The sequence below is a fragment of the Lutjanus erythropterus genome, chromosome 1 (assembly GCF_056507025.1).
Source record: "Lutjanus erythropterus isolate fLutEry1 chromosome 1, fLutEry1.hap2, whole genome shotgun sequence".
NCBI lineage: Eukaryota > Metazoa > Chordata > Actinopteri > Lutjaniformes > Lutjanidae > Lutjanus > Lutjanus erythropterus.
The window spans coordinates 36,495,497-36,509,236 of record NC_139317.1 but is presented as its reverse complement, the minus strand read 5'-3'; the positions used below and the strand labels follow the sequence as shown (position 1 = coordinate 36,509,236).

The following is a 13,740-nucleotide window of genomic DNA, read 5'->3' as shown; positions in this document are numbered from 1 at the left end:
AGGCATTTGTTTTCTACCATATGTTTTGCACTGATCAGGTGGTACTTGGCTGAAAACATGTTTAAAAGTTATTGAAATAAAGATTGAGGACCACAAATCTAAAGTCATGAAAGACCAACTATGCAACAGACTGAACTCTTAATTCACTGATGCCTGAGACATCAGAGACGTTTGGCAACAAATTATTAAGAAAGTTTCACACTGTCTTAATTTCACTGCCTACATTCAAGTTATTTAAGGCCTCAGCATTGATAAGCTTTCACTATGACACACAGACATAAGATGATTAGTTTGTAAAGGCTGTTGTTTCTTGCAACACTGTATTTCAAGTGAGAAATTAGCTTATCTAATTTTAATTTGTTTTAATGAAACCTGCAGACACCATAATATTTGGTATGACTAATACAGCTAATAAAGAAATAAGAAGCCATCTGCAGAGCTAGAGAGAAAGACCCAGTTCCACCTCTAAATACGACTGTGTGTCTGTTCCTGATGCTGTCTCATAATGACAGACCTGACTTAAATGTCACAGCAAAAGGTACTGCAGGAGCCATGAATGAATTCAGAGAGGAATATATTGTTGGATTAATATTCAGATGTGTGATGGTTAATATTTTAGTATTATTTGTTAGTGTTCATGATATTATCATTTATTGTGTGATTGTGGTGATAGTGGGTCACATGGATACAGGCAGGGAGATTCTTGTTTAATTGTTTGAGAGGAAGCATTTTGTGTTGACCGCTACTCTCTTTTTGATACTCTGATTACTCTGATCATGAGTTTATGCACGCTAAAATGAGTTAAACACATTTTTTTCATTTTATATTGCAGAAAAATGTAATTTAAAAGAAAATGAACTGGTGAATGAGTAAATAAATAAATATAAGACTTAACTATATTTGAATCTGATATCACCTGTAATAAGGGCCTCATTATTACAGAACATAGTGCCATGAAAGTTGAGCAATCTGTTGTGATGATGGGAGGTTTAAGACCAGTTGCACGCCTCACAAAACAACATACTGACACATGACAGAGAAAGAAAACCTCTGATAAACCTCTCAGTACCAACAGATCAGGTAGTACACAGGCTATACAAGAGACACTAGTCTGGTTATATTCCTCTACAAATGTAGTGTTGTTAGTAATTACTTGAGTCCTGAACTGATTCTTTTCAGTGCTGTATTACAGGCACTTTACTCTAGCACAGCTGATTTGAAATGAAACATTAATAAGTGGAAGTTATGAGTGCTGAAAATCAGCTTTAATTTGAGGAGGTGTACGTCCACACTGAACTGTACTGGAACTGCAGCGCCGTTTACACACGTTCCTCCAGATTTAGAAGACCAAAAGTAACCAGACATTGGGCTGCTCAAATGTTTCTTGGGTAGGTGTGTTTCATTTCATTGTTAATTCGTGCACATAATAAGCACGATGTCTAGTGCTGATCATAGCTGTGATTTTTGAATTTGTGTCATTGCCTGTTATTTGTTTCAACCTGAGAACTAAGATGCACATTATTAGGCTGAAAAATCAATACCAAGTACATTATATAATACATGTGGAATGGCAAACTATTTCCAAATAGTGCATTAGAATAACAGTTTGAAAACATTGTCAATGCAAATTTTAAAACCACTCAACTCATTGTGGAGCAATACTGATAAACAGACCCGTGAAGTATCACTGATATTTAAATGTGGGTGTTTGATGTGGTCAAAATTAGTGAGGAAAATGGTTTGACAGTCAAAGAGCAGACAATCTCCATTAAAACAGTCAAATAAGCTTAATGGGAGCAGGTGAGCTTAAAGGGAACAGCTGTGGAATTATGATTAAAAGACAGAGCATTTTATTCTATTTTAAGCACATGACATTATAAAAATGAAATAAATCTATATATGATACACTAACATTAAAGAAAAGCATTAACTGATCATGCTGAGAAATAATTAGCTGCACTCATTTACATTCACCCCAGACAGTATGATTGTTTTGCCCACCTGGTAAAAAAGACAAAAAATACACATTTATTGTCCATTTAACAGCAAAAATAATAGATAGCATATAAAAATTGAATTTATACATGTTTAGTAAACTTAATGTCATTGTAATTAACCAAACTACTGTATTGATGCAGCATGTGGTCTGTTTGCTAGTCTGCTAAAAGTCAGATTTTGATTTCAAAAGAAAATATCTCTTTAATTAAAGTAATATTCCAATATGTCTTGTGGAAAGCTCTAATCTTTTAAATTATAATAGCAAATGACAACAGACAACATTCACAAAAACAGAAATATGCTAAAAGGATACTAAAATCACCATTTTTTTTTACTTCTTGTGGGACCAGTGGGGACATTGGCTCCTAGTAAAAAGTGTATTTTACTTAACAAACAGATTAATTTGAAGAAACATCATTCAGCAAAAATGCTGATGTAGTTTTTTTTTAATGTATGTGACTCAACAGCTGCAAGTGGGCTTATATGGTACATGCACTTCATGGAGATGTTTGCACTACGTGGTGTCAAGAATCGATTTGATTCCTCAAATTTAAAACTCATTTTGACCAATTTTCGATTTAATTTTGAAATTGCGACACTCTAAAGATGCATGCTATAATTTGTCATGACTCAGGTTTGTTTCGTAGCTTACTAAAGGCATGAGAGCAAATAGGAAGGCTTGGTGATGAGTGCTAACTGCCCCAGAACCCTGGTGGTGCCCAGTGGCTAATCACACACACACACACACACACATACACACACACACATTAAGACAAATACACTCACACAGACACATACATATATACACACTCACTGGCTGCTATCCTGTCAATGGGCCAAGACAACCCAAGAGGGCCTCGGCCCTGACCTCTGGAACACAGCCTTCCATTCACAGACGGGCCAAAGCACTCACACACACACACTTGACAAGCACTGACACACAGACAGCAGAGAGACCACACACACATTCAGGAGCATGATGAACTGCACTTGTCTTGCACACAAATGAAAACACACAAACAGACACACAACCGTGCCAAGGACAGAGGCAGGGAGAGGAGCGTAGAGGAGAAGAAGTAGGATAAGAGTGAGGAGGAGGAGGAGGAGGAGGAGGAGGAGGGAGTTTCCCCTCCACTAAAAGTTTTGTAGGATGCAAAAGAATGTTGTACTGACTGAGGAGTTGGGGGAAGTGGTTGTATGAGGGGATGGGGGTGGCGGTGGGGGTAAAGGGGGGTTGGTAAGAGCCACGGGGTGCATCCCACCGCTAGCTATGCCTCTCTCTTGCTCACTCTCTCTCCCTCTCACACACACAGACAGACACTCGCACACAAACACACTCGAGAACCAAAGCCTTGTTAGCTTTTTAAAATAATCAGGCAGTTGGATGATGAATGATTTAACAGGTATGGAAGGAAGGAAGCTCAGGATGCCTTCCGTTTCTCCCCTCAGGGTCATGGGAAGAGTGACAGGCCGACAGAGGGGTTGAGCTCTGGGAATAAACACCATTCCCTTTCATTTCCCTGCTTCTGCTTTTCCTGTCGAGAAGGCAATGCCGCGGCCCGCTAATTTGTCATCAGTGTGACTGCGAGAGGCGATGACAATCTGCGACTCTTTTGAGAGGGGTTCATATCAGGATGGATACAGGTTGGCTGGATATGAGTACAGAAGCAGGCGGGGGCGGCTGTTGTGTAACTGATGTGGACTTCTGTCTGGCTAACATGTACACCTGCCATAGGATGTATAAGCATGAAGTTTCTTATACTACGAAAGTATCAGGGTAACTGAAGACAGAATTTTCCTTAAATCTCAGTTTTGAAATGTGTTATTTTGCCTCAGACAGCTCTGTACTGTAGCAATACTGCCTGAGAACAACATAATACTACCCTCCAGTTTTACTGCTGCTGTATGATGGCTATAACAAACACCAGGATTATATACTCAAAATAATCGCACTGCTATAGATTATGTATTTCTTTGGTACTGTAGGGTGCATTTCCTGGGCATTTATTGTCAGATTTAAAAGCATTAATGGCACATTATTGTAATCTCTGAGTATAAAAAGACAGTTTAATTCAGGGGTGAAATCAGAAGTGGAACCACAGAGGAAAGTCTAGTCATACTGAAAAAGACAATGAAATGCTGCCCTCTAGTGTCAGTCTTTTGTCCTCGTGCTCAGAGATCTGATGAACAGGCACTTAAGATCTTTAGAGGGCCTCTTTACTCCAGCCTTGACAGGCCAAAACAAAGAGCGTGTTGGAAGAACTTCTGTAATAATATTGAGCTCTTAGCTTTGAATGAAAAACAGACTTACGTCTTAAGCAGTTTGTGAAATTACTGTGTTTTTGGCCAACCGTGATCAGATCAGATGGTTATAACCAAGAGTTATTTATAAGCCACTTGTATTGCATTACTTGCATTATTAGAAAGCTTGAAGAAACATTGGCTGCAAATTGAATTTAAACGAGTACAAGATTAGTGGTGCTTTCAATAGTATGCAGCATGCCAGAAAGATCAGATGATCACAGGACAGTTTAACATCTTTTTAGTCTTTTATTATAGCCAACATCAATTAATGCCAACATCCCATCTCACTTCAGTGTTGACCTCGCCTAGGTCAAAGATGAATAGGGCTGCAACTAACAATTATTTTCATTACTGATTCATCTGTCGATTGTTTTCACGATTAATCATTTGGTAAATACAATGTCAAAAAATGTGAAAATGCTCATCACAATTTCCCACAGCCCAAAGTGACATTTTCAAATTGCTTATTTGGTCCAACCAGCAGTCCAAAACCAAGGAATACATGATAAATATCAGGGTCAATAAATTATTGGCAGATTTGTGTCTCATCATATATTAGCTGATAAATATTAGCTACATTAAGATCTGATTTGATAAATTATGTCAAAGCATTTAATTTGATTTCTTAGGTAAAATGCTCCATGAAAGCAAGTGTATTTATAAAGTCTAACTGAAAATGTGGAGAGTCAGAACTGTTCTTTGTATTCGTTGTCATGATGATGTCAGATTTCATTTGGTCGGAGCTGGAATATTAAATCATCCATCTTTGCTCACTGCATTTGGGCCTTTCCTCACCCTAAACTACAGGTTATATGAACTTATTGTAAAAATATGAACAAATTAACAAACAAACGAATATTATCAGCATTGGCCATGAGAAGCAGGTAATTATCAGTTATTGGATTTGAGGACTTATTGTGCACTTTTTCTTTAACTGACAACTTAACCTGTCATTAGAGCCAAAACAAGTAAATGATTAATCTATTAGTCAACTGACAGAGACAATCAATCAACAACTGATTACACATTATATATATGTAAGTTCTGCCAATAGGAGTCTCTCTCACATTAAAGCAATGACAAAAGCTGTAGTTCGATGATGTTCTGAAGTGGCACGGGATAATGGAGTTATTTAGTTATTTTCCGAGTTATTTTCACTTTTAAACAACCAGCATGGCTGATGAAAATCTATCTGACATGACTCAGGCAGAAGTCATGTTCATGGACGAGGTAATATTTAAGTTTTATTCACGTTACATGTAGGAAATACATCGTTACCTTGAATAAACTACTGATTTCTCTGCATTTGTTGGAAACATTTGGGATAATGTAAGTACACAACTCAACCAAATATATAGGGGTTTTAGACATTTTAATGCAGAAAGTTTCCATAACATGATTTTAAGTTTTTGAAGCAAAAATTCCATAAATTCACAGTTTCCACCTCAAAAAATATGAATATTTTCCGGTTTTCTTCATTTGTGAATTTAATATCTGCATGACTAATGACTTAGAATTTGAATTTTGAACCTGTGGTCAGACAAAACAAGCACTTTGAATGAGTCCGTTTGGGATTTGGGAAATTGAAATGGGTATTGTTTTATTATTGTCTGACATTTTACAGACCAATCAATTACTCAGTTTATCAAGAAAATAATTAGTAGATTAAGTGATAATAAAAATCATTAGTTGCAGCTCCCCACCTATAATTATCTCAACTGTACCACTGCAGTGACCTGAAAACAATGATAAATTCCAATTCCCAGCCAATCTGTTTTAAATGCCTCGCAGACAAATTAATTTTTAAGTCAGTTGTATTCTAAAAATGTATGTATACTAGAGATGCACTAATGCGAGCAAATCAATCCGTCTGATACATCAGTGTCAGACATTCTGAGGTCAGTACGAAAAACACAAGTCGATAGAGATTAAAATGCTCTAATCAAAATCTGAAATAATCATCTGTCATTCCAGCCGTCCTGTTTGATTTACAGAGAAACTGTGAGAGACTAACTATCCAGTAATCTCATTATTAAAGGCAATTAAGTTCCAAAGGTGTGGACCCGGCAGCACAAGCCCAAGTTTTTACATGAATGATGTATCCACAGGTGATAATAAGCAAATTCCAATTAATGATTCAGTGGCTCGTTAAATTTTGATGAGAGGACCCCATGGAGTCATTAAGGAGCCTTGAGACATTAATTCACCTATTAATCTCAGTTTAATCTATACGTAAAATAATCAAGAATACTCATTCATTATAATTACACAGTTTAACATATTAATCACATCCCAATTAGGGGCTAGAGGAGAGCGAAGCTGTTCCCTTAATGAGGTGGTGCCCACCCAACACCTCAACTGTGTGTCCCCACACATAATTAGATCAAAGATTCTCCAGTTCACACACCAGTCCAATCAGTCGGATTAGAGCTGACAAAGGTCACCAGTTGTGGCATTAACATTGACAGAAATTCTACAGAGCTTAAAAGACTGAAACATAAAGGAAATGTGTCTGTACAGTGTCACACTCTCAGTCATGGAACATCTGTTGGCACAACCACAGGTTGCTCTCATACAAAGAGGTCTGAGGTCAACGCCCTTTGCATGCGTAAAATAAATGAAAACTGTTTATTTTTATTCTACTTCACTAATCCAAATTCAGAACACCATTCTCTGCATTAAACTCAACAATCTGAAATAATGAGCAGCTGTTCTGCAGCACCAACTTCAATTCTTCTCTAGTGCCTGAGTTAATGGTAGAGATGCACCAATACCAGTTTTCCTTCCCCATAGTGATTACGATATCTGAACTTTATATATGGGCTGGTAGCAAGAACCGATCTGACACCAGTGCATCCATGACAATTAAACCTAATAACTTAATTTGTGATGATAAGTTTGTGCCCCAGGTACTACTTGTATTGTCCCCAGAACAACGGGACATCTTTAATTTCAATCGCTGTTTGGTGCGGAAGCAAGACTGTAAAAGCATGGCAGGCTTTTCTGGCACATCTTCACCTACTTCAGAGGTAAATGGATAAAGGAAAAAATCTGAGGAGGTCTATTTGAAGTGGGCTACACAGAACAACTTCATTGTCAGACCAATGTGTTTCAACCTGTGATCTTCTTCAGGGTCATTGCAAAACACACCGCAGTCAAATGTTGAAAAAGACACAGAAAATAAATAAATATGAAACACAATCATACACATATAGTCTATATACATCTCAGCCAATGGGGCACCCACACACAGATGGGCCGGGCACGTGGCCACACAGCTTCAAACCAATCACACTCCCAAACTGGCATAGAAGCAAGTGGAGAGGCCAACAATGGACATGGGTGACACCATATCTGCTCCATAAACAAGAGAGGTGCATCCAAGGGGCAGCACTGCAGGCTGTATAGATGAGCTCCTAACTGAAACTGTGGTCATACACTGTGGTACACTCAAACATGCTACATGCATACACCTTTAGTGTCTTCAAAATGCTTAAGCTAATTTTAAAAATTAATTAAAAAGAGAGATGGAGAGCAACAAGATACGTTTTAAAACCAAATAAATAAAAAGATGAGGAAATCTTCAAGAACTAAAAATACCACTTTAAGTAGTCTTTAATTGAGAAATCCTCATTCAGGGCCTTCTAAAATACACATTTGTGATAGAAAACATCTTCTCTCTTTTTAGTCTGACATTAACAACAACTTGGGTGATTGAATAAATTATTTTTAACGTTCGCTTTTTTTTTTTTAACTTCATATACAAATTATGTGAGTGTTTTTTGTGGTGTGTTTTGTGAGGAAGGTCGAGATGTGTTGATCTGACAATAAAGTTGCTCTGTACCAGAAAAAGTTTATAGCATAGGTGGAGTGGATACAGATGTCTGTATGGCTGAATTATTTTATTTGAATATTGTTTCCTTAAAATGTTTTCACATAAAATAGCTTCATTTATAAAACTGCTTGCTTCCGAGACACAAATCTCTTTAGCTAAATTTAATTGATGATTTTTTTTAATCTGTTCTTTATGTTTTCAACTTTATTAGGTCTTATTTCAGCACCAAAAGCTGTCCATAGTCCTACAGGATGTGTGTGATCTTCAATTTTGATTTCAGTTTTCAGTCCACTCCATAGAAATGTCCAATCAAAACCATGTAACTGAAATCAAAAACCAAAAAGTCAGCTTTTCTTGAGTAAAGAAAAACTGCTCTGTGTTTAGTTTTCTGCCAATGTATTTTTCACAAAGTTTTTTTTACATATGCTACATAATACATAGAGTTGTCCTGATAAAAGTTTTTTGGGCCCAATGCCATTTCAAGTCCTTTAATATTGAGTTTAATTTTTAACATTCACACACTAATTTTCGTTCAGATATGGAGCTAAATGTTTGTAGCATAAAACCCGGCTGGGAGCACAGAGTACTGCAACACGAGCAGGCTGAGGCAGACAAAACATAGTGAAGTACAGTAAAGAAAGTATCTGCATACACTGTCTTTATACTGATACAGAGTCTTTAAAATATGCTTGATCTGATCTTGATACCAATCTTTAAGATCTACTTGTGAAATTTTCTATATTATTACAGATTTGATCATTTTCTCCGCCCATTAAGAAACATTTAATCCTTTCGTTTGCTTTAATTATTTCCACTAGATAATAATGCTGAGAATTTACAGACGTCTGCACATTACAGATTTACACATTTTCAGCCCAAAGCAGAGTGCATGTGCATTCAGACCCTTTCACCAGGACATGCTAATTACCAGTGTTATGTTATTACATGTTATGTTATCAATAGACATGGATGCACCAAAAAAATCTGATTTATAAAACCATGTGCACGCACACCTGCAGGCAGCTCCCTTTATACAGTCCACCTGGTAATATGCACACATAGGTCAGCCTTATATTGCCCCCTTTAAATGTCCACATTCAACCATAAATGTCAACGCAAAGTACCTGATGAATATTAATGTAAAGAAATGAGTCTGCTGATCAGTGGTATTTAAGTTTTGTTTACAATGAACTTGGCCTGCATTATGATTAGGACTGTTATTATGATATGGAATGGAATGTCGGACCCTGACCACAGTCACGTTCCTTTCTGCATTTTTAACACAAAAACTATATTAAACCTAAAGTCGTACTTTAAGATATACAGTATGCACAGTTTTGGAAGATCATAATAATAACTATTACTGCTCTGTTCTGAAATTCTTTAATGTTGTTTCATGTAATCTTGGATTTCTACAATCGTTGACTGTGACAGTTTGTTACTGAACGGTCCTGCTCTCTCCTCTGCACTCCGGGGGTCGGGAAGATAATGTTAAGACAGCACTGATGAAATGCTGAGCGGACTTTAATTTAAAGTGTCTAGGATCATGTGGCATCTAGCAGTGAACTTGCAGATTGTAAAGACCTCGCCTCATTCTCCCCTTTTAAGTGTGTAGAAGAACCTAAAGTAGCCAAGAAACTCACTGAAAATGTGAAAGGTATCTAGTGTCAGTATTTGGTTTGTCTGGGCTACTGTCGAAACTAAGGATGTTCCTGGTGGCTAATTTCCCTGTCGACTAAACAGAAATTTGAATTTAAACTAGTCAGCTAGTCTAACAGTAAGAAAATATAAAAATTTTGCACAATTTATTAAGTTAAACAATTTCTGAAAAAAATAGTATGTGTATCATTATTTGCACCATGCATTATAAACACAGCACATTATCCCACAAAACATGACAACAACTCATTAAATGTGTAAAATTTTTTAGACTGAGTAAGATCACAGCATCTGCGGGTAAACAACATTGTTTATCAGAAGCTGCCGCCCAGCGTGATCAATGTTAGCAGTCTGCATCCTGCTCTACTTGCAGGTTAACATCCACAAGTCTGTCCTGAATGTGGTTACACAATTCTCTGGTCAAGTGGTTATCTGTCCCACTTTACTGATACCAAGATCCGGGCTGTGCAGGTATTAACAAGGGGAGAGGGGGGCTGGTGTCTGCCGGGGCTGCAACCACGGCTAGTGGCAGGCCGCTGCGTAACATCTTGGAGGCAACAGTTGCCTGACGTACATAAAAAAAAATACTAATCAGTAGCTTAACTGTCTAGTATTTCTAGTGCCTACTAGTGAGACTGGCAACATTTAATCATACAACTAATCACCTACATCCCTAGGACAAACATGGCGATTTAACATGGCACCTTCTCTGGAAGATGACCAGCACCCTTTGTTGATATAAACAGGCCATTCTAAAGTAATGAAAACACATTTTTTTCTTATTTTCGGGTCACTCATGAAAACACAGGAATATTATGTTCCATTTCTGACATATTCTACCGATAATTTCCTGAAAATCTTGCACACTGGACCTTTAAGGTTTGAGTTGGCTTATATCTTTTCAAATCATTTATGTAATAGTTATGGTTACCACATCACCATCTGACGCAGACTTCTCCTGTTTCCAAAAGGTCTGTACACAAGTATGAGTTACCAACAGGTATGTACAGGTGTACACATTCAAAACTTTTGCATAGCAAGTGACGCATACAACAGTTAGAAATGAGACACCAGAATAGCAATAATATTGCTCTCAATATTAATATATTAATATCACTATAGCAATTGTTATAGTGATATTAATATATTATATTAATATATTAATATATTAATACTGAGCAAAGTGTTCCCTGAAGAATAGGGAAAACAAGATTCTGGAGTATTCCTCTTAAAATAAAGAAGTTGAAGGTGTTTTTCCTGGCTAAACAAGGAAAGGTGGCACATGCATAATTAGTTAAAAAACAGCTGAATATTTAGACAGAGTTAGTTTGCATTCATCAACAGCATCTTTTCTGTGATATATCCTATTGGCTACATAAAGCATGATGCATTTCTGATCTTTGGATTGCATCGATTGAGTTTTCGCGGTGACAAATTCACCTGACAAAGTTGTGTATACCATAAAAATGCCTATATTTATTCAGTGATGATATGATTTTATTAATTCATCCTTCTGATGTGTTTATCATAGTAAAGGTATTTCACTTTTGTTGTTCATATTCAACATGCACTTATCAGTGATTGACAAGTGCATGCAATACCCCTGCATGCATGCATTTGAAGAAAAATAGCTGTTTTTGTGTGTTTTCCTTACACCAGTTAGTGGCACAAGCCTCGTCACGTGTGGCAGTGTTATTACATCTTTACTAACAGGCAGAAAAGAATTTCAGTTGATCCAGATGGCAGCTCCTCTTCTCTTTAATAACTTGTTCCTGTCAATTTCATTAGTCTCTTATTTGTGAAAAAAAAAAATAAACTAAGATAACCCTACATCGAACAGAACACTGATCTGTTCTTACCTAAATGACAGTCACCACCTTATGATTAAATCTCTGCATAGGACTGTTTCACAAGTAAGGCCCATTGTGTGTGACGTACATGTGGACACACAAATCATATTATCTATTATCTGCACTGTGATTGGAATAAAAATTGAAACTAAACCTGATACACGTGTGCCCTGATACATGCCAAAACCAGACATACCACAATATACACAGCTAGATATACCATATATATTTATTAACACAACTTCTTACTTCTCTATGGGAGAGCACAGGGGCCATGCATAAAGGAGAAAAATGAGAGGAGGAAGATTTTTTTCATTTTGCATTTTGAGAATAGTCAAATGTCAAAATGTCAAGAATAAAGTCTTTCAGTGTTGTATCCAAGCATGAGAAAAAATAGATTAGAGACAGAAGATTTTCTCGGGAGGAACTTTGAAAATAAAGTCGAAATGTCAAGAAGTCAACTGAAATACGATTTAGAGAATAAAGTCAACATCGTATTTCAGTTTTATTCTCAACATTTCAAACTTAATCTTGACATTTTTATTTTGTTCTCGACATTGTGACTTTATTATCACAATGGGAAAAAAAATAAAAATCTTCTGATTTATTTTTTCATATGTCTGGCACTAATATTGAGAGTTATAACATTTCAATTTTACTCTCGAAATTCAAAATGGAAAAAAATCTTCCTCCTTTTTCCTTTACATCTGGCCCTAACACTCTTCTGAACTTCTCCTGTTCTTGCTCTTGTCCAGCTGTGTAAAACACTACAGTGAAGTAATACTGTGTGCTGTGGTCATGCTAATAAAAGTGTATTGGTGGCAGCTCTCGTGTGTCCTCTGTAGCAGAGTCTCACCTGTGGAGTTGTTACTCTGAAAGATGCTCCTGTCGTGGGGGTGGCAGGTCGTGGAGAGATGTTGTTCTGGGCCTGAGCCTGAGCTTGAGCCTGAGCTTGAGCCAAAGCCTGCTGAGGAACCATCACGAGCTGGCCCAACTCCGTTCGTACCAACACCATCCCTGAAGAATCACAGGGAACAGTCAGTGGATGCTAACACTATCACACTATAGTCACAGAACCAGCTACTAGCCAAGAGCAGATGCATTTTGAATGGGGATGACAGGTTTGTGGATTCTACTGGCCACTTGCACAGATAACAAAGAATCATCCTTAGGGAGGTTTGCAGCCTAAAATTCTGGCAGGTGAAATAGCGAATGAAAACAAATACCCTAAACAAGTATCCAGTGTAAATGCAATGCAAAACCTGCAAGCACAACTTCAAGTCTTAAGAAAATAATGGAAAAAAGGTTGCAAATGAGATCATTTGAATGCCACACTAAATGGAAACAAGCAGAACGTATTAATTAGGTTATGTCAAATGCACTGGAATGAAATGGTGAATGATCTTATGAGCACGGGCGCTGACAATACTTGATTCTGATTGGCTGGAAGGTGCCTGGTAAAATCGTATAACAGGACAACAAACAAAACGATGAGCTTCTTATGTTGTAAGTGCCAACAACAGACTCTCCCTCATCTGTCATTTTCACATATCAGGACCATTCATCAAACATTATGTTCATTTCATCACACCACAACATTGCTTACAATGCCACCTCCCACTCCAAAAAACAGATTGTGAACCTTGCCGGATATTAGACTATCAGCTGAAGGTCAAGTTGAATGTTTTATTGCACATTTGTTTATCTTTGCAAAATTTCCATAAAGTACAAACTGTCTGGTGAATATGGTAGTCAAATTAGAGATACCAAAATGATAAACCTTTGGCATGTGGCCAAATGGTTGAAAAAATGTTTTAAAAAGTGGGACATCTAGTTTACTACTGCCAGCTTATTTGGACAACAATAAATGTTTACAATGCAAGTAAAAGTCCTTTTTAACAGCAGCCATTCTGACATGAAATAGTAGAATAAGCACAGGTGTTACCAATGATTCAAATTAAGGCTGTGTTCCATTCAGTTCAAACAGAGTCAGTGAGCTGCTGTTGTGTGTATTCGCTCACTAGAAGTATCACTTAGTATCACTGGTAACACCAGTACTTATGTGACTATTTTACATCAGTATGGCTGCTGTGA

At 37.2% G+C, this 13,740-nt stretch overlaps 1 protein-coding gene across 7 annotated transcripts in view; it reads right to left on the bottom strand.

Annotated features, from left to right (window-relative positions):
• Nucleotides 1-13,740, bottom strand: part of LOC146333220 (transcription initiation factor TFIID subunit 4) — a 122,000-nt gene that overhangs the window by 104,463 nt on the left and 3,797 nt on the right. For all 7 annotated transcript variants that reach the window (XM_084720977.1, XM_084720994.1, XM_084721012.1 and 4 more), the window contains exon 2: nt 12,503-12,663. In XM_084720977.1, the coding sequence (XP_084577103.1) occupies nt 12,503-12,663 (161 nt within the window). The remainder of the gene's footprint in view (nt 1-12,502; nt 12,664-13,740) is intronic.